This window comes from Engystomops pustulosus, chromosome 2, assembly GCF_040894005.1.
Source record: "Engystomops pustulosus chromosome 2, aEngPut4.maternal, whole genome shotgun sequence".
Taxonomy (NCBI): Eukaryota; Metazoa; Chordata; class Amphibia; order Anura; family Leptodactylidae; genus Engystomops; species Engystomops pustulosus.
The window spans coordinates 33,691,053-33,712,697 of record NC_092412.1 but is presented as its reverse complement, the minus strand read 5'-3'; the positions used below and the strand labels follow the sequence as shown (position 1 = coordinate 33,712,697).

Here is a 21,645-nt window from a genome sequence, read left to right as displayed (position 1 = left end):
AGACAGATACGTGATTAATGAGACTACAGACACTTTCCAGGCACAAGTCCAAAGAGTAAATAGTTCTGGTTGCTTGCTGAATATTCATGGTCTCCAAAACCCTATGAAAAGCCCCGCTCCATATTACTAAACCTCTCTAAGTGTTGAGTAGAGAGGAAATGTAGCAAACCTAGAAAGACGACCAATATTATATAGAGAAATGTATAGTAGGATCTATCAGATTATGGGACATTATTAATCAGCTTGGTCCTCCAGTGAGGAGATATTGAGGATAGGACGTCCCATCACAGGAGATTGGAGAAGAGATATATTGTATTCTCCCTGTATACAATCTACTAGAACGTCTACCATCTGTGCCCATACCTGGTTAATCTTCTTCCATAGACTGAGGACAGGAGATAGTTCATTGGACCATAAATCTCTATCAAACTTGGATCCAGCAGTGACTGATCGGCTCAGGATCCTCAACTGTGATATAACCTAGAAAGGAGACGGGAGAAGATGTTATTTTATGGTATTTTATGTCAACATTTATGACTTCAATCACTTCCTTAATGGGGAAAATCCCCTGGAAGCCGGGGCAGGGGTCACACCAGTCTTCTGCTCTTCCACAATGTCGTTGGTTCCAGCACTGACGTAGAGGATTTGACATCTAGTGATGGGTTGTTCACCCCCCAAAAAAAGGGGTGACACTAACTTTCTTCTAATCTACTCCTCTTGCCCAAACGTGTTAGCAATCATAAAAAACCCCTTTAAGACTTTTCTCAGAATTGTACCCAGAGACTAGAAAACCTGTCTTCTATTGTTCATTCTCTTTACAAAAGACTCAGTTTAGTCTTCTAATTCTTTTGTTATGTAAATGAGCTTGGGGGAGGGGGGCACAATAGGAGGGGGTAGGTATAAGTATGGCCCCAGGATGGGGGCAGTTGTGAGTAAGTAGGCAGTACCGGTATATAGTATGTGGCGACATAGGTGGTATTATTCTGTATTGTCCCTTCTCAGGAAGAAGTATGGTGAAGGGGGCACTTTAGGAGGGGGGTATCACCACTGGGTGGTTTAATAAGCAAACATTTACATGCCACAACTTTTGCCCTTTTCTCCATCTTTGGAAAGTTGTTATGTATGTGCATACAAAGGGTCCCTACCATCATACCAAAAGACCAAGACAGATGAGACTCTTTAATGCATGCAGGTCCCTTGTAAAATACCCCACTGCTCCAGTACTGACAATAATGGGGCTGGACTTCTCTGCCACTGATTGCATGCATGTGACTGTAGCAGCCAGTGACTTGTCTTGGTGGTCTTGTGCCATCCATTTACATCATGAGCACCAAGACATCATGAGCAAGGTCCAGCGTGTAAATAGTGTATGGCAGGTCAGAGGACGGAGTGACCAGACCCCATCAGAGACCACCGGAGCTAAGGAACTGGGGGATTTGCTAAGTGTCATTCTTCTAGCAGACGCTATTCAGGAAAAAAAAAAAGTTTTTAAAATCCTTGACAAACTCTTCAAGGGGATTAGAAGCACCAAACTTATCTTTAGGGAAAACATGAGACGCCGAGAGATAACATGGAAATATGACTATTTCCCTGTGCTTTTCAGATGTGTCACGTAGCATTGATTTAAGGGGGTTCATAATAAATCTGGTGCCTGCAGTCCGCGTGGTGAATGACTGTGTACCGCACTATACACTGAGGATGTTCTCTGGGTTTATTTGCTCTGTATTTATGTCACCCTGTGTTTACATGACCTGTTTGAAAGTATCTTTCATTGTCCCGGAATTATTTACTTACATATGTTGTGGGAGATTTGGCCCAGTAGAGTCTGAGGTAGCGGGTTTTGTGATGCAGTTCAAGACAGTGACACCAAGGTACAGTCCAAAACAGGTCTCGCCTGCGTTTATTTTATCAGCAGGAACAAAATAAAACAGGCATCAAAACAAATAATATCCTACCCGTCAGGGCGCTAAATAAACAGAGTTTCTCTAACTCACCACTAGTACATAAAATAAGTCGCTGCTCCAGGCACAGAGGTCAGGGCTGTGTGTGCTCTCCAGCCTCCTTTCAGAGAGACAACGCTCTCAGCTCTGCTCAGCAGCTTTATGCAGGCTGATTAGGCTGCTCCCACCACCTGTGTCCAAGGTGCTGGACAACACAAACTCAGCACTCAGGCCTTGCATAGTATGAAAACCTAGGGGAAACATACCGCCCATCCACAGTTAACCCCTTCAGTGTCTCACAATGTCTATATAATAAAGGGGGTTAAATAGGATAAATGGAAAACCCTTGGCGAAGGTGTAAAATAAAACAAGTTAAAGGTACGGTGTGCATAACAATGGAGCAGCACATGTTTCAGTGGTACCACTCTTGTGGGCAATCAATGACCTTAAAGGGGTTTTCCTGAGTTTGATTGCTTCTCCCTATCTACAGAATAAGGGGAGACATTCTCATCTATAGGGGTCCAGCTGCACTCACAATCAGCAGAATGGTCTGCTACAGCTAGCGTGTGATGCTCAGCCAGAATGCCATTCACTTCTATGGAGAAATCAGTCTCAGTGGTCCCATAGAAGGGAGGCCTGAGGACGCCCCGAACCACTGATGGGGGACCTACTCGACAGACACCCGTCTTCTATGCTTCGAATAGAGGGATCAAAACCTACTGATGAAATGTCCTCATGTAAAATGGTCATTGGACAAGGATTGGTGGATCAATGTGATCTCCTGACCTAATGTGACAATATATGACTATAATTCCCTATGAACATAATACATACAGCTTTTAAAAGGGTGTCTCTGATGTTAAACACCCCATAATTAGAGGGAGGATTACTGCTGTGGTTTGGGACCTCTGGCTGGAACTACAATGCTTCAGTGCCTCCACAAGGGAACTAAACATCTGCTGCCCATTTTCCAGCAGTGGGTACAATGCGATAAGCCAATGGGGGATTGTAAAGGGATCGCAAAAGGGTGACAGTCATATAAAAAAAGTAAAAAGAACTAATTTTTGTAATGTAATTTAACCTAAGTAGAATCCATTTAGTATTCTCAGTCTACAAAATACACACAGGGGGAGAATATTAATGAATATTGACATGAAATTGATATCACATAATAAATATTGGCTTCTTTGCCAGTTTTCTGGTGGAGAAACCCCATGAATCTCTCTCTTCTCCCACCAGTTTCAGAGTTTCTCAGACCTGCATGCCATTATGGGTATGTCGGATCGGAGACTGGGCGGGAAGTGGGGCGGGCTGAGAGTCAGGACGGGGTGCAGACACCGGGTCCGTCACATTTACTACAGTAAAACTGGCAGAGATTATAGAATAGTAGAAAACTCCAACAGAGATCGGAACTGGCGTGATTCGTGCCCATATTCACTTAGAGACCGGAGTCCCTTATCGGAGTCCCAGACTGTAATGATCTGTAGCTTCATAACTATGTTTAATATTTGTTAATATTGCAATTTCCTTGACATGAACAATTCACATTTCCCATAAGCACTTAAAGGGAAGGAAAAAAAAAAAAAAGAGGCATGAGCGATGCACTTGAAAATAAATACCCGTATGGTGAATACACAAAGCCTGGTATAGTCGGAGAGGAAGCGGCAGCTCTTGTCACTTGACAGATGGTTCTAATTAAGTGCTAGCCCAAGTGAAGATTCGGGGGCTCCTCGCTACTCATATGCCTTTTCCCAGTCAACCATGAAATTACTTCCCAGCTTTAATAACAAAATGATACTATGCTATTTTTCATACTACAAACAACGGCGCAATTAGTAAAGGGTTAAAGAATGATGGCGCTAAAATAAAGGTTTGACCCTCCTCTGCTGCTGCTGACAGGCTGGATGAACCTCACGTACAGAGAATGGGGGTCATTTATCTCAGGCTTTTCTTTATTTTTGTCTTAGTTGCAATTTTTTTGGTGCATTTGCATATTTCTGCCAAAAATTGCACAATTTACACTCGCTTTGCAAAGTTTGCACGCGCCAGACTTCTTCAGTGTCGCGTCTGATATATCTTTAAAATACAGATGCGGGCGTATAAAAAAGTAATAATCTTGGCGCAACTTGCAGTAAGAGGCTGCAACTTTGCCGCAAATAAACTCCAGTCTTGAGCAAGCGTAAGAAAAAGTTCAGAAGGGGTGCAGAAGAATTCGCAACTTTTATATGTGTATATATATATATATATATATATATATATATATATACACACACTCACCGGCCACTTTATTAGCTACACCATGCTAGTAACGGGTTGGACCCCCTTTTGCCTTCAGAACTGCCTCAATTCTCCGTGGCATAGATTCAACAAGGTGCTGGAAGCATTCCTCAGAGATTTTGGTCCATATTGACATGATGGCATCACACAGTTGCCGCAGATTTGTCGGCTGCACATCCATGATGCGAATCTCCCGTTCCACCACATCCCAAAGATGCTCTATTGGATTGAGATCTGGTGACTGTGGAGGCCATTTGAGTCCAGTGACCTCATTGTCATGTTCAAGAAACCTGTCTGAGATGATTCCAGCTTTATGACATGGCGCATTATCCTGCTGAAAGTAGCCATCAGATGTTGGGTACATTGTGGTCATAAAGGGATGGACATGGTCAGCAACAATACTCAGGTAGGCTGTGGCGTTGCAACGATGCTCAATTGGTACCAAGGAGCCCAAAGAGTGACAAGAAAATATTCCCCACACCATGACACCACCACCACCAGCCTGAACCGTTGATACAAGGCAGGATGGATCCATGCTTTCATGTTGTTGACGCCAAATTCTGACCCTACCATCCGAATGTCGCAGCAGAAATTGAGACTCATCAGACCAGGCAACGTTTCCAATCTTCTACTGTCCAATTTCGATGAGCTTGTGCAAATTGTAGCCTCAGTTTCCTGTTCTTAGCTGAAAGGAGTGGCACCCGGTGTGGTCTTCTGCTGCTGTAGCCCATCTGCCTCAAAGTTAGACGTACTGTGCATTCAGAGATGCTCTTCTGCCTACCTTGGTTGTAACGGGTGGCGATTTGAGTCACTGTTGCCTTTCTATCAGCTCGAACCAGTCTGCCCATTCTCCTCTGACCTCTGGCATCAACAAGGCAATTCCGCCCACAGAACTGCCGCTCACTGGATGTTTTTTCTTTTTCGGACCATTCTCTGTAAACCCTAGAGATGGTTGTGCGTGAAAATCCCAGTAGATCAGCAGTTTCTGAAATACTCAGACCAGCCCTTCTGGCACCAACAACCATACCACGTTCAAAGGAACTCAAATCACCTTTCTTCCCCATACTGATGCTCGGTTTGAACTGCAGGAGATTGTCTTGACCATGTCTACATGCCTAAATGCACTGAGTTGCCGCCATGTGATTGGCTGATTAGAAATTAAGTGTTAACGAGCAGTTGGACAGGTGTACCTAATAAAGTGGCCGGTGAGTGTATAATATATATATATATATATATATATATATATATATATATATATATATATTATAATTAAACAAGTCCTAAAACCAGACTTAACAAAAAAAAAAAAAAAAACATTTTCCACAAATTTCTAGACAATAGATAATGAGGCTCATTTACAGGTTTCCCAACGGTTTCCGTTTTGCCCCTGGATTTTGCACGCGATCGGATTTAGGTGCATTGGCGCCTGCTTGTACGCGACAGAAATTGGGGGTCCGGACAAAGTGCGGGATTTAACATTTAGAAATGTATCACAAGACACACACTTACAAGCACTGGGAAGGAGAAGGTGAAATCCGGCGGTCGAAGGGGAAGAACGAACGATTGCAGGAACTGGGGTGCACAATCTTAGTGAATCACGCCGGACCCGAATCCTCGTCGGACAAGGCGCCGCGGGATCTTGACAGGAACGGGTAAGTAAATCTGCCCCAATGAGTGAAGTTGCTTGGAATGCAGGGATACTGTAGAGAGATCTTAAAGCGCACCTGTCATCAGGAATGTTATTTTCAGGTTCCAATGCAGATTTTAAAAATGCCTTTAAAAGCATTCTGGCTTATTAGTATAATGTGATTTAAGAAGATAGTAGGCCATGGACGCCAAATATGAGATTACTACTACAGTCATGGTGCCTGGATCTATGAGTAAGTGTCCCTGGTTTATCATATTTCATTTTGACAGTAGCTTTCCTTGAGGTTTTTCGTGCACCAATGTGGGACTAGAGTGGATTTGCAACTAAATGTTCAACTTTTTGAAAAGTTGCACTCCATAGTTATCAAGTTACTATAGATATGTCAGACACAATTATGGAGTGAGGACTTTAAAAAGTTGCAACCAAGTGGGGGATGGGGGAAGCGTTCTGTTCCGAATGTTGTATAATCCCATTTGGTTGTTTACAGCAGGAGTTACCCTCTCGTGCACTCCAATGACGTGCGACACGAGACCTTGTGAATAGAGAACATCATTGATTACATGAAGTATCAGTCTGAAGTGGAAAAGTTAAGTAATGCACCGCGCTAAATGTGATTTAATTAGGAAGCCGACTGTAAATATGGAAATCTCACGCTTCCAGCAGATTGTTAACAGCCCCGGCACGTTCCTTTAGAAATTGTAAAACAAGGAAACCTCCTATAATTTTCCTATCACTCGGGCTGATTGCCTGAGCGGAGCTGATCGTCTCTCTGTGCGATTCATCATGGTGACAGGTGTTTTGGTATTATCTTACCACCATGACAACAGCTGTCATTACTCTGGTGGCTGACAGCACCTTCATCAGGAGGGCAGCCCATCGCCAAATATAGCATTCATGTTATTCCCATTCCTAATTACACTAAGTGCTGTGTACACACCATGATGAGGATGTGGAAGCTGCCATAGATATCGTCAGTCTCTGTATAATGAAGGACAACCTGGATAGGGGGCTTATACTGGAACGTGCTAGAAGATGACCTCCTTTCCTGTCCAACCAGTGGATTCCCACCCCATTTTTGTGATCACTGAAGGTCCAGGGGGGTTAGAGCCTCATTGTTCTAACAGTTATGACAGATGACGTAATTGATTTAATACCATTTATCCCTGCAGTTCTTTTCCATGTTTTCACTCCTAACCTTCCAAAGGCCATTTTAATTTTTCCTTTTACAGAGCTGTGTGAGGGCTTGTTTTCTGCAGGACAAACTGTACTTCCAAATGTCAGTGTCTAATATTTCATGCAATGTACTGGAAAGCTGGGGAACAAAAAATTCACAACCTGTTGTGCCATTTTGTGTGACCCAAATGACATACTGCCGGATATTTCACAGGGCTTCTGCACGTAGAAGTCCTAAAATAATCGCAAATGCTAGTTTATTGCTAGCACTTGCGATTATTTTCCCCAATCTGCCACCTGCACTCCAGTGGGGCGTGAAGGGGCACGGCCGGCTGAGCAGTGGGTACTACCGGTGGGGAGTGGGCCAGCATGGGCGCTCCTGTCCCCGTGTCTGGGCACTTGCTGCAGCCGGCAAATCTTCACATATGGCCTGGCGTAGATATAGACGCTGCGGGGCAGTCATGTTCCAGTGTAAGATACACAATCCCCTTCTTCTCTTTACTTTGGGACAGCGAAGTCACAAAGATCCCACATGTATTACTTGTTCTAAAACCTTTTCAAAAATGTATTTCATGCTTTGGTGTAAGGAGCTGTGTCAGGTGTAAGTTCTTGCAGGCGTTTCATTCTCACCGTTTTGAGAACTGTAAGATCTTTAGTTTACTTTTTATTCAAAATATTTATATGTACGAAACGGTGAAAATGTGGTGATTCGAGCATTTGGACTTTATCTCTGTTCACCCCTGGGAATAGTTGTTCTTATATTGTGAAGCATTTTTGGACGCTCCAACATAACATAATAGTATTTTAATTTACGTTCCTTTTGGTTGGTGTGGGCACATCATTTTTTTAAAACTAATTTTAAGGCGACACATTCTTAACGCCGATGCAGACATACTAAACTTAAATGGATTAAAGGGACTGGGATGCCCAGGGCCTACAAATAAAACATATACAACAGTTAATATTAAAGGAAATCTACCATTTGTTTTTATGCATTGTGAGCCAAACATACCTCGAGAATGCTGTAGCTACACTGATGCAGAAACATATCTGGTTTAATCCCTTAAGTGAGTGCTTTAGCTCAAAAAATAAATTATAAAATTCCGGACCTTTGATAAGTTTGGGAGTGGCTTCCGAACATAAACCCATTACTTCCACATACACAGGAGCTGCCTGAACCGTCCAGACAGGACTAATCAACCTGAGCTGGATGACTCATACACAGCAGCTGGGGGATGGTGCAGCAATTTATTACTTCTGCCTGTCAAGGACAACACAGTGATGACCTATTTTTGGCTTACGTTGAAATAAGGCTGAATCAGTGAATTATTAGGGTGAGATAAGCTCCGGGGCAGCTACAGGAGCGTCAGAGCCTCATTATGATAATTTTATAATTGTTTTTTCAGCAAAACCTCTCAGTTTAGGGATTAAACAAGATATTCTCCTGCATCAGTGTAGCTACAGCATTCTCAAGGTATGTTTGCTTTATATTGCATCAAATCAAACGGTAGGTTTCCTTTAATGATAAGTCAGGTTCGTGTCACACAGTTTTGGAATGGAGCTCACAGCTCGGCCTCCCTGACTGTATACTTATGGCATCTCATATACATAGTGAGGATAATAACAGACAACCTCATCTGGTCATCCGATTCTATACCATGAAATATCAGCCATGCATAGAAGAGCATCTAAAATCATGACTTTTTTTTTATAGAGTAGGGGTTTTATAGAAAAATAAAGTAAGAGCGTAGATATATAGTCAGCTGAAATCTGCAGGCACAGAAAGTTGTATTTCCACTTCATCATGACAAACTCAGCTCTGCTACATTTGGATATAGTTTTATATATACCGTCTTCCCATTAAGTCATTTAAGAGCTTCTCTAAGTGGAGGAGATCCCAGTATTATTACCCAATTTCCTGCGCCTGCGATTCATTACTGCCTAATAATTTGTATTATACTAAGCTGCTTTCATACAAAATCCTCTGCGAATTTTATTCATTATTTCCAAACTAAACTAAAACTAAGAAGAAGAACATTGGAAGAAGTCCTTGACACGCTGACCGCCCCGCCATCCACTACTCTATAGTTAAGATAACTTTGCGGCTGAATTCCCACATAAATAATTTGCCTGGCGCATCATTAAACCTCAGGGTGCCCTTAAGACGTTCTTGGAGTGCGCCTTCCCAGCACACACAATGCTTTCCCCATGCTGGCGCTTTATTGCCGTTTTAATTATTTCTCGCGTATTTCTGTACTTCCAGAACTATTACTTCTTAATACATGTTTACTCTAATAACACCCTAGTTTTACTGTTCCAAATACGTTTAATTAGCCCGTTACTTTATTACTTCTTATTAAATTTAAGTATTGAGACGTTACGATAAAGCCAATTATCAGGCTCTGCAGTGAGGCCGTCGTATTGTTAGACTCAAGTTATAAATACAGAGGAAAAACTCTTGAAAAGAGAGACCGTGTGTGACGGGGAAATTTGCTTATTAACTTTGCCAAATGTGTGGGCTGCATAGAGACACGTATAATAGAGGATTTACCTGTTAACTTGATTCTTAAAAGGACTGTTCCAAGTTTATATGTTATCTACAATCCACAGGATAGGGATTAACCAGATAATCGGAGGCGTTTCTGACCAATTGGACCCACAGTGATCACGAGAAGTGTTTAGCCACTCCCATTCACTACTAATTGCTGAGCTAAGCCCTCGAGTATCTGTGGCACTCTCATATACAGTGAATGGAAGTCCTGAAGATAACCGAGTGCTATGATCAACAATAGTAATAGGTCTCATTCTGCTTCCTTTAATTAATGAGAATGGGATCATCTAATATGCTAATTAGGCTCACTATTCTCAGGTGGGTGGTGCCAGGCCGTTTTCTGCAGCGCAGGATCACATGGTCATAAGAATTTAGATAACTTTGCTGTGATCTTCATATTTAACTAACATGCTGCCCATTTCCTTCTAAACCTCCTTGAGATGGTTCTACTCCTTCACTGGAGTCCTGCTGTGTTTAATTAAACTGATTGTACTTGATTAAGAAAGGTACACACCTGTCTCTATAAGACCTCACAGCTTGCAGCACATGTCAGAGCACATGAGAGTCATGAGATCTAAGAAACTGCCCAAGGAGCTCAGGGACACAGAATGGGGATGCACTGAAGGGGGTGTTCCGGTGCTCAGTCGACGCTACATTTATCATGCAAAGTCTGACAGAATTTTTGCCCCATGTTAAAGTAAGTTAATAAACGTGGGCCATAGGTTAGGCTTTAAAAAATAATAAAAGGTGATTAGGGATTTGTTAGATTTATGGAATCTACAGTCAGGATCTACTAAGAGGATAAGACGTGGATAATATTCATTGTATTCTGCAACTCTTTACACATCATTACAGAGTAAGACCTTTCTAGGTAATAACAAAGAAAAGAAGAATAGGAATAAGCTACAGTTTAGTTTATTCTGTCATCACTTTATGTTTTCGCCTTCATACGGTTTTGTTTCCCTCGCTCCTGGTGACATTACAGTCTGACACACACTGCACATGTAGTGCCTGTTCTGATAGATATGTCCACCGCAAGGAGGGTTTTTTTTTCAAAGCACCAATTGTTTGCATCAAATATTATTTCTAGGAGAAAGTCCTTAGGCAAAACACTATATAATCTAGTCAGGAGCAACGGATCAGTGACAGCCGATCTGCGCATATCGTAATACTGACTAACCTCTACCCGATCCAAAGATTATCGGAGCTGCGTAAATTCTAGAACAATGGCTGGGGGTAATGTAAAAGAGTTACAGGAAGTAAGTAACTAATGTATATGTAAACGATAATACTGTACATATATAGATATATATTTTACTATTATGAAAATGTATAAAACGAGTATATATATTATATATATATACAATATTATTTTGATTATTATCATTACAAGCAGTGGCTGAATAACTTCCATTTTCAGTTTTTAGCGCTAAACATAAAAAGACGACAAAGCAAAGGAAGGAAAAACTATTAATAGGTTCAGGCAAATCCTGTTGTTATAGACATGAATGAGCAGAGAGGTGTCTACAGATCATCCTGCCTATGTCATCAATGTATATTTGTGTGTATGGAGGGGATGTACATATCACCCAGATCGGTGAGATGAGAAAACCCAGAATGCATTGCTTCTTGGCAAACAACTATGTTTGTTGAGCACTGTTTATGTGTTGTGCACTGGGCGATTTTTAGGGAATGATGGGTGGGCTGATACGTGCCATTCCCATCCCCTTCGGCCCACACCTTGTGGACACTCCTGGGGAAACTCAGGTGACTCGGATTGTCTTCATCAGTGAGTAATGAGAAGTCTGCTGGCATAGCAGACAATGGCAGAGCTTGGCTGTAAGGCCAGGAAGGTGTTTGCTCCTGTTAGGGACTGTCGGAACTCTTTGTTACTATAGGTGAGGGAAACTATTTCTGTTTAGTTTGCACCCAGACGGGCAGGTGTTTAGTTTATGTTTTGTTTATCGGTTCTGATAACCTTGGAGTCTGCATCATTTTTGACCACCAGCGCCCCCCGGATCCTTACAATATATGAATCAGAAACATACTAAACTAATGTGTGATATTCTCTACATGAATAGTAAATCTTAAGTTGTCCAGAAATTGGACCAGACCAGGGGAGAAGGGCTACTAAGGGGGAATTACACACTGTAGGAGCCACTAAGAAGGCTCCATGTAAGTGGAATCACGAGTAGCCATGTCCGGGATGTCCCGTCTACACCTCGCCCTAAGCCTGGCAATTCACTGGGCTTTTGAACCTCTCTGGACTAGTTTGTTCTAGTAAATTCTTGTACTCCCTTATCCTAGAACTTTTCTTCTAACTTCTAGCCCCTACACTGTCTGATGCTGCCAACATTGCATGGACAGCTGGGCAGACTGTAGGAGGACCCAGTGTGGAATATCTTCATACATTACAGCAAACATGCTAACAGTGGATTGTAGATGGAGGAGTTGGGTGTACGGACAAGGAGCAGAGTCTATGGGAGATATGATGGGATGATGTCATCACAACTATCGGCCTGAGAGCTGCATACACCAGCGGCAGAGATGGAAGAAGAGCTGCTGCGGGGGAACCAGAGAAGTTATTGTTCAAATCATTTTTTTAAACATCAAAATGGACTGGGGGGAGGGGGCAATGTGAAAGGGTCATTGTAAATGAGGGGGTGGAATTGGGAGAGGTATTAATATAGAGACCTTTTCAGGAAAGGGCTAAAGGAAAATAGGATTTTTGTAAGTTGGGGTTGTCCAGGAAGGGGGCAATGTAGGGGGGGGGGACTTAAAAAAGAGAGAGATATTGTAAGTAGGGGGATGCAGGAAGGGGGAAAATTAAGAGGCAAGGGCTGATAAGGGGTCATTATAGACTGTGGGAGCCAATAACGAGAGGTGAGCCCCATTGGGGACATGGACCGATCTGGAAAGCTCTGTGCAGCGCTGTGTAATCTGTGTGCACTATAGAAATAAAGGAAGTTAGTACAGTATGTGACTGCACAGGGGGACATCATACAGAACGGGGTGGGGTTGAACACAGGGAATGTGAAAGATAAGGGGTGGCGAAGATAAGCATGGCTTAGGAGACAAACTTTATGTTGCACAATAGGATGTATGGAGAAGTCTACCAAATATCGATGGAAATGTCTACCCTACCCTTGGCATCTTGTGGAGAGATGCAGTAGGCAGATAACAGCAATGTCATCGGAGAATATTTTTCCAGCACTTTTTATCAGAAATTTCACAGCTTCACAGGGCAGAGTACAGGCTAAAAGTCTCCAGATGAAAGCGATGGATGTGCTGTATACCGTGGACATGTCTGATAACACTGATCTGAATACAGCGGCTTTCTGTGCAATACTCAGCAGAGCGGCTGCAGGTCCCTAGAGAGATGTCCTCAGGCTACATGGAGAATTCAGCATCGTCCCCATGTTTAACACACGTGGAGGAGAACGTCCGCTACATTACAGGTCGTCAGGTTTTCACTTTAAGATCAAAAGAAAAAGAAATTGCAATAAAATAAAGGGATTAACACTTAATGTGATCCGGGACTAATCATTATGAGAACATGTGTGCCGGAGCGAAGCTTTGCAGGTGCGCTGCTGCCATCTACCTGTGCAGACAGTATATACTATGTACAAGAAGACTGAAATGAAGAGGCATTCATATAAAAAAATATTAATCATATTGCATAACAGCCAAATACTTTACAGAGCCAAGTACTCATCCTCCAGTAAGAACCCCATGAGGCTTAGCTGACCCTGATATCAACCCCAAAAATACAAAAATATGCTGCTTCAACCATTCCAAAGTGGATCTCAAAATAAATGCAGTGATGGCCGGCTCGGGGCTCTTTTACTTCATTTTGCAGCTGCGAGGTGCAGTATATTATCATACATGATAGTGGGAAGTCTTACTTTTTTTATTAGCAGTAGCTTCATGGCACTTATTGCCTGAAATGACCAGAGCTGAGGTTCTGCAGCAGTTGTATTGTGGCTGAAGTTATTTATTCAGTGACTGCCATGAGCTGCAGGTTCCTCTTCAAACCAAGCCTCTGCAGCCATTGATACACGCAGAATAATCCTAATCCCTGTGTAGTTTACAGTATTTACTTATATGCTTTGCTTTATTATACAAGCAGGGGTAAAACCAAGCCTCCCTGCTGCCTGAGGCTAATTATAGAAGACGCCTGCCCTCCTCCCTCCTCCTCCTCACATTCAGTCCTCCTTCCATATCTTCCCCACCGCTTCTCAATCAGCCCCTCCTCCTTGCAATCAGCTGCCACTTTCATATCCGTCCCCCCATTTTTTCATATATGCTCCTCTGAGTCAACCCCCTTTTCATATTTGCACCACTCTTCTCTATGTCAGTCCCCATCCCTTCATATTTGCCCTATATCTCCTCATGGTCAACCCCCATTCATATCCCCCCCCCCTTCTAAGTCATCCCCTAAAAACTCACAGTAAAAATATGAAGCTTGGATAAACATCATGAAACTGATCCATAGGTTTCACTACCAGCTTCAAAGATGTAACCCCCCCCCCCCCCCCCACTATTATCCAGAAGGGGGCACCACCTGAGGTGGGTGTCTCAACTTGCCTCGTGGCTAGTATGCCCCTGTAATTGGCATTGTCTCCTTAAGGAGAACACCTACTGTCTGATCCTAGTCACTAGCCTCTCACATAGCCAAATCAGTTCCCTACACTGTACTGAGGAGACCCAACCAGGTCGAAACAGTGCTGTCTACAGTTGGGAGTCTGTTCCTTATGGAATAGATATACTGGTTTGGCTTAATCCCACATCATGTTTTTAGACTTCTTGTAGGTCATACTTGATGTTAAGGGGGCTGCCTTTCAAGGTAGCAAAAGGAGGTATTGTTTTCCATTTAACACCTTGGAAAACTTATTTGCATTTTTCCCAGAATTCCCTGGTGGAGCATTCATGGCTTTAAGTCTCCACATGCCTTTAAGGTGGCCTTAATTGGCATTGTCTCCTTAAGGAGAACACCTACTGTCTGATCCTAGTCACTAGCCTCTCACATAGCCAAATCAGTTCCCTACACTGTACTGAGGAGACCCAACCAGGTCGAAACAGTGCTGTCTACAGTTGGGAGTCTGTTCCTTATGGAATAGATATACTGGTTTGGCTTAATCCCACATCATGTTTTTAGACTTCTTGTAGGTCATACTTGATGTTAAGGGGGCTGCCTTTCAAGGTAGCAAAAGGAGGTATTGTTTTCCATTTAACACCTTGGAAAACTTATTTGCATTTTTCCCTGTATACAAATAAAACTCATATGAGACCGTGTGCAATTGGTGAGTCTAGCAGCATAAATGTGGCAGGAACAAATTACTTTCTTACTTCCAGAGGAGAGCTAATTACCATTCTATTTATTTCCTATTTCCATTTATTCATTCCATTTCCATTCCATCTATCTCCATTCTTTTCCATGCTAGTAAGTTTTCCCTAGAATCCCCAAAATGAGGTACAATAGCTTCCAAGAAGAGTTCATATTAGTAATCTCCTTGAAGATCTGTGACTGAGAGACTAAATCACAAGACGTGATTTAAATTAAAGTAAGAGCTCATGGACATGTGCACATAGACGACACAAGGCTTTACTGAAGACTATGGGGCTTATTTACTAAGGTCCCGGAGGGTTTTCCAAAGTTTTCGGGGATTGCGCCGGGGATTGTGTCACATGCGATCGTTGTGTTTCACAATCGCGACGGCTTTCACGTGACATAAATCGGGGGCGTGGCCGTTGGACGATCCAACAGATTCGGACAACGCGCAGGATTTACCATTTAAATTGTGTCACCATACCAAGCACTTACATGCACCGGGAAGAAGAAGGTGATCTCCGGTGGACCTCAGCGGGGAAGCGACAGATGCAGGATCTTGGGCACACAATTTTTGTGAATTGCGGCAGCTGTGCCGGATCGTCGGGACAACACACCTCGGGGATTGCGCAGGGACGGGTAAGTAAATGTGCCCCTATATTTTTCAATTGAATCAATGAAAATGTAAACTTTCTACTGGCTCATGCATCTTCCATCAAAAAAGTAGAGGAACGTTCCAACCGTTTGAACTGTTTGTGCTGATATGATTTTACAATATAAGTCAATGGGGCACATTTAGTAAAGGCCTTGCACCAGTTTTCTGGCGGAATTTGCACTTTCTAGTGCAAACTGCTTGCACACGTATTTAAGAAGAGTCCGCGCCACATATGTGTTGCACACGTACGTTTTCTGGTGCAGCTGCGCTGGCATCCATGGGACACAAATTTCTGCACTGAAGGAGGTCTTCCGGTGCTTACTCGGACCATGTGACCCAGAGTCTGACAGAAATGTGTCGCACGCCCCATGTTAAAGGTGCATCAAAAAAAGAGGTGCACTCTGTCAGATCAGTGCAGGGGGCGCCAGATTCATGAAGAACGTGCACCAGGTTTTGATGAACCTGGCGCCCCCTGCACACTACACAGGCAAACTACACATAGCACAGACTACACTCTTTTTTTTTTTTTTAGTAAATATGGGCTAACGGGTCCGTCATAAAAGCGGCAATGGCAAAGAGATGCAAATCGTCTGTGAAAAAAAAACTGATTTGAATACGGTTTTTCAAAGCCAAAAATGGGCCGCTGCAGAAAATATCCTCTGATAGGTCAATGGGAAATAGGTCATGTCACTTTCCGTTTCCACAGACAGGGTTTTTCTGTGTCTAGAAATAAGAACTGTTATAATTTACAACAGGGATTATGTTTTTCCCCCATATACAATGATTTAGGATGACCCCCACAGCACTCAGGACTCTTGACCTATCTGACAGTGTAAAATATGTTCTTAGAAGAAGAGCCGGCTTCCTGGAGAAAAGGGAATGTCTTGTTTATGTTCATGCCATTGTCTTGTATGAAAATTCCAGAATGTATTCCAGAAATATGCTATGAAGGGGAAAGCTATTTATAGACTCCATTATGGCAAGTTAAGGAAATAGATCGCATTCCATGGTATATATAGATCTATTTAATATAAAAGATATAGCAAGAACAACAACAATCCCAAATATGAAATAAATAAAACAGCCTTTAACCTGCATCATATGGACGTACTAGACACAGGGGAGGTATGACCAATACCAATAATCCCACATATACTGTACACCCCCCGCCCCCCAGAGGATACAAAACACAATACAGGGTGTTCCCTACTTAAGAACACCCGACTTTCAGATGACCCCTCCTTACAAACGGACCTCTGGATGTTGGTAATATACTATACTTTAGTCTCAGGCTACAATAAACAGCTATAACAGTTATCGAAGGCGACTGCAATTAAGATTTAGTGTTAATCCTGGTTCTTATGATAATCCAACATTTTTAAAATCAGTCACAGAGACCAAGAAAAATTTGTCTGGATCTACAACTACAGTTCAGACCTACCGGGGACTGCCGGTGTAACTTATCCCACAAGGAATACACTGGTAAATTACATTATGCCATACAGTAAAAATCTGGCTTGTATAGATAGTGGGGCGCTATGGATGCAGGGTACATCATGCATGTTTGTTTTGGTGGGCCGAGCATATTCATGCAATATAATATTTTTCCCTCTGGGGGGCGCTGCAGATAAGATGAAATGCATTTTTTTTCTAATGTTATAGTAGTTGTACAAATCAGGTGGGGATATTAAAAAAGACTGGGATCTTTATAATGGGGGAAGAGTTGCACAATAACCGAGGTGGACTTTCCAGGCTAATTTTGTCATGTTTGTACATAAAAGAGACCCAGGTTTTATATCTACGACAGATACTGTAGATGTTAGAGCAGGGGTAGGGAACCTATGGCTCGGGAGCCATATGTGGCTCTTTCGATGGCTGCATCTGGCTCTCAGACAAATCACTGATTAATAGCAATCGCCAGTGTGTACATATAAGACAAAAACAGCGATGATCACTGGATGCAGGCCGGGATGTGTCTACCTATACACTGGGGAGCATGTGCTGTGTCTACCTATTTACTGGGGGGTCATGTGCTGTGACTACCTTTCTACTAGGGGCATTTGCTGGGGCTAACTATCTACTGGAGGAATGTGCTATGACTACCTATCTACTGGGGAACATGTACTGAGGCTACCTATCTACTTGCGGGCATGTGCTGTGGCTACCTATCTACTGGGGTCAATGTGCTGTGGCTACCTATCTACTGGGGTCAATGTGCTGTGGCTACCTATCTACTGGGGTCAATGTGCTGTGGCTACCTATCTACTGGGGTCAATGTGCTGTGGCTACCTATCTACTGGGAGGCATGGGCTGTGGCTACCTATTTACTAGCAGGCATGCAATTCTGCTACCTATCTACTATGGGGCATGTGACATGATTATTAATATACTGGGGGGGCATGTGCTGTGGCTACCTATTTACTAGCAGGCATGCGATGGTGCTACCTATCTACTATGAGGCATGTGCCGTGATTACTAATATACTGGGGGGGGGCATGTGGTGTGGCTACCTATCTACTATGGGTCATGTGCTGGGGCTAGCTGTCTATTTGGGTGCATGTGCTGGGGCTACATATCTACTGGGAACATGTACTGAGGCTATCTATCTACTGGGGTGCATGTGCCGTGGCTACCTATTTACTGGGGGTTATGTGATGTGGGTACCTATCTACTGGGGTCATGTACTGGGGCTAGCTATCTACTGGGGACATGTACTGGGGCTAGCTATCTACTGGGCGGCATGCGCTGGGCCTACCTAGTTACTGGACCCCATGTGATGTGGCTACCTATCTAGTGAGGGGCATGTGCTTTGGCTGCCCATTTACTGGGGGCCATGTTCTGCTGTTACCTATCTACTGGGGGACATGTGCCGTGGCTACCTATCTACTGGGGGGAATTTGCATATTGTATGGCTCTCACAGAATTACAGTTTAAAATATGTGGTGTTCACGGCTCTCTCAGCCAAAAAGGTTCCTGACCCCTGTGTTAGAGGAAACCTGTTACCAGGAAAATGCAGTCCAATCTAAATGCTACAAATGTTATTGAGCAGGAGGAGCTGAGAAGATTGCACATGGTCACCTATCTGCAGGCAGTAGTTTACAGAGCAGGAGGTGCAGGGTACATTGTGCAGTCTCCTATCTGTAGATAGCACATAATAGAACAGGAGGAGCAGCGCAAATAGTACATAGGGGCATATTTACTAAGGGTCGCGGAGCATACTTTCGTCAGACTTTCCGACATTTTGCACGGCTATGACAGGTATTTAACAGGGGTTTTGTGCTGGGATTGTGTCGCTGCTCTGCTCGCTGCACTGCTTTTATACAACACAAATTGGGGGGGTTTGGGGGGTTGCCATCAGATGATCCGACTGATTCGTACTTAGTGCGGGATTTAACTTTCAAATTAATGCACAATGCACTTACTTGCACCAGGAAGAAGTAGGTGAACTCCGGCGGACCTGAGCGGGGAAGCGACACATGCAGGATATCGGGCGCACACAATCTTAGTGAATCGTCGGACATTGCACTTTTGGGGAACTTAGGCGGATGGGTAAGTAAATGTGCCTCATAGTGTCTTATCTGCAGGGAGATTGTTATAGAGATTGTTCTTTTTTTTCAAATACGGCGGTTTTCCCGAAATCCGTCGGGTTTTCCGACGCCCCCCCCCCCGCCCCCGATTTCCGTTGCCGATGTGCCCCAATCCAATCGTGTGCGCCAAAAACCCGGGGCAATTCAGGGAAAAACGGTAATATTCGGGAAACACGTCGGAAAAACGTGATTCGTGCCCTTAGTAAATGACCCCCAATGTGTTCCTATGAAACCTATGAATGTTACAAATCAGATTGTCCAATGGAGAAATAAAAAAATAATAGAAAAGCACAAGACATTTCCATATACACGGCGAGATGTTAGATGGCAGACTGCTGGGGGGGCAGTGATTACTGCGGATGAGTCACTTAGTTGCAGGCTGTTTTCGGCGCTGTCCTGCATCGGGTTCTCACATACACTAACGCTATCTGTCACAGTGCAATGTCTTCATGCCGGAGACAGGGAATGTTACAAAGCAATATCTCGCTGAAGGTTAAGTACAAACAAAAGAAAGATCTCGACTGCTCCCGGCAGTGAAAACCCACAGCTAATAAGCTTAACAAAGGCAGAGGGGAAAGGGGGATGCGACAAGGGAAAAGGGGTCCCCTCACTGGTGTAACATACAGACAACTGCTTAGAGATGGACGTGTTTATCTTCCTCTCAAGTAGTAAGTAATTTTACTAACTGTACTGGGAGAAAGGAAGGGACTATATAAGATTGCTATTCAGGCTACTAGGTTGATAAAATCCTCACTCTATCAAAAGTAAAGCTCTTGGCTCACCACATATGTTGCTGCCTCTGCTAAAACGAAAATTACAGAAGTCTGACGGATCTGTTAAAACGTTTCAAAGGACTTTTAATGGCTTCCGTTAGGGACCGCTTGCAGCATTTAAATTAAAGGAAGCCATTAAAGGAAATTTAAAACGTTATATAAATAGGGTAGGGGATAACAAGATGATTGGTGTTGGTCCGACTTCTGAGACCCCCATGATCTAGAGAATGGGGATTCCGCTGAATTGAGTGTGACAGAATGCTCCATTCACCAACTATGTTATTAGAATAAAAGGGCAATTCCATACAATAGTATGGTGTGGCAGGGGGCATGCTCAATCATTCACCGGATCCCAGGGGTGCTGTTCTCATTATCGGTGGGAACCCCCAGCAGTCTGACCCTCAGCAATAGGGATAACTTCAAAACTTCAGATGACCCCACTGAAATCAAGTGACATTTTAATGGATCCAGTAGACTTTCACTATTATCATTTTAATAGCGGAGGTCCGAACGCAGGTGTCGACTGGGCCTTATACTTACAGTCTTGTTTCAGGGACAGTGCTGGTAACAGGAGATGGGTGTCAGAAGAGAAGGGACAGAATTTCCTGCTGTGCAGCCAAAAATCTACGGTGTGATCTCCTCTGCTGCAGCCTGATAATCTGTGCTGCTGCTGCAGTGGTAGGATATGCCCTCAGGCCGGCATCCTGGCACTGCACCCATCTTGTTCCAGACAGCTGGGGTCCGGCTAGCCAGCAAGCCGGAGGTCCACGTTCAGACCTTGGATAGCCGGTTGAGTATCCTATACTGTAGACAGCCACTGACTATGTTATCTACGAGAAGAGTATAGTACAATCCCGATTTTTCTGTGTAAAAGGTTAAAAAAAAAAAAAAAGCAAAAGGATTCGAGATCACACATGGCTTTAATATTCATGCCTTGTCTCTCTCGGAGGGTCAATAACTCAGCGCTGTTGACTTCTGCTAAAGGCTTCGGTGCTCAAGTCTGCAAATCCCATAATAAGTTAAGAGTGATAATGGATCCAAAAAAAAAAATCACTTTACAAACAGCGTGCGAAAAGGCTGCGCCTGAGCTCCAGTGACCTTGTGGAAAGCTAAACTTGTAGGACTCGTCTCTGGCAATTCTGTTGTTATCAGATGCCCGCTTTTATTGCTTTCGATAAGGATATTGTTAAAAAATGTCACGGCAGAATACAAGTGATGGAAACCTCCATCCCCAGCACTTAGCGCCATTGTGCTCCAGCGCCAATTACTGCCTCCTCCGTGTGTCTGGTGCAGAATAAAATACTTAAAGGGGTTTTCTGGGAGCAGAATGTTCAATGCAAATAATAGATCTGGAATTTACTGCCTGTCACATCACCTCTGATACTAACACTACTGAGCTCAGTCCCATTCAAGCATATAAGGCTGAGCTGTAATACCTAACACAGCCATTATACAATGTATGGCGCTGTCAATGGTAAACAAAGAAAAAATACCTCACTGCTTGTCCGAATGCTGCAGTCTCTGTAAACTGTTGACCGGTGGAGGTGATGTGTCAACTAATCTATGGCTATCTCTGAAATGTATCATTCTAGTATTACAAAGAGGCACGAACATAGAAAAGGACTCAATAAGTGTTCTCTCTGGATTGTTATCCCATACTGTTCTTTAGTGAGCCAAATTTTGCATTTGACCCAGGTGACAAGCTTCCAAAA

General features: G+C 43.3%; 1 protein-coding gene across 3 annotated transcripts in view; it reads right to left on the bottom strand.

Moving 5' to 3' along the window:
- Positions 1-21,645, bottom strand: part of DYNC2H1 (dynein cytoplasmic 2 heavy chain 1) — a 219,162-nt gene that overhangs the window by 71,774 nt on the left and 125,743 nt on the right. For all 3 annotated transcript variants that reach the window (XM_072134207.1, XM_072134209.1, XM_072134208.1), the window contains one exon: positions 364-480. In XM_072134207.1, coding sequence (XP_071990308.1) covers positions 364-480 — 117 coding nt within the window. The remainder of the gene's footprint in view (positions 1-363; positions 481-21,645) is intronic.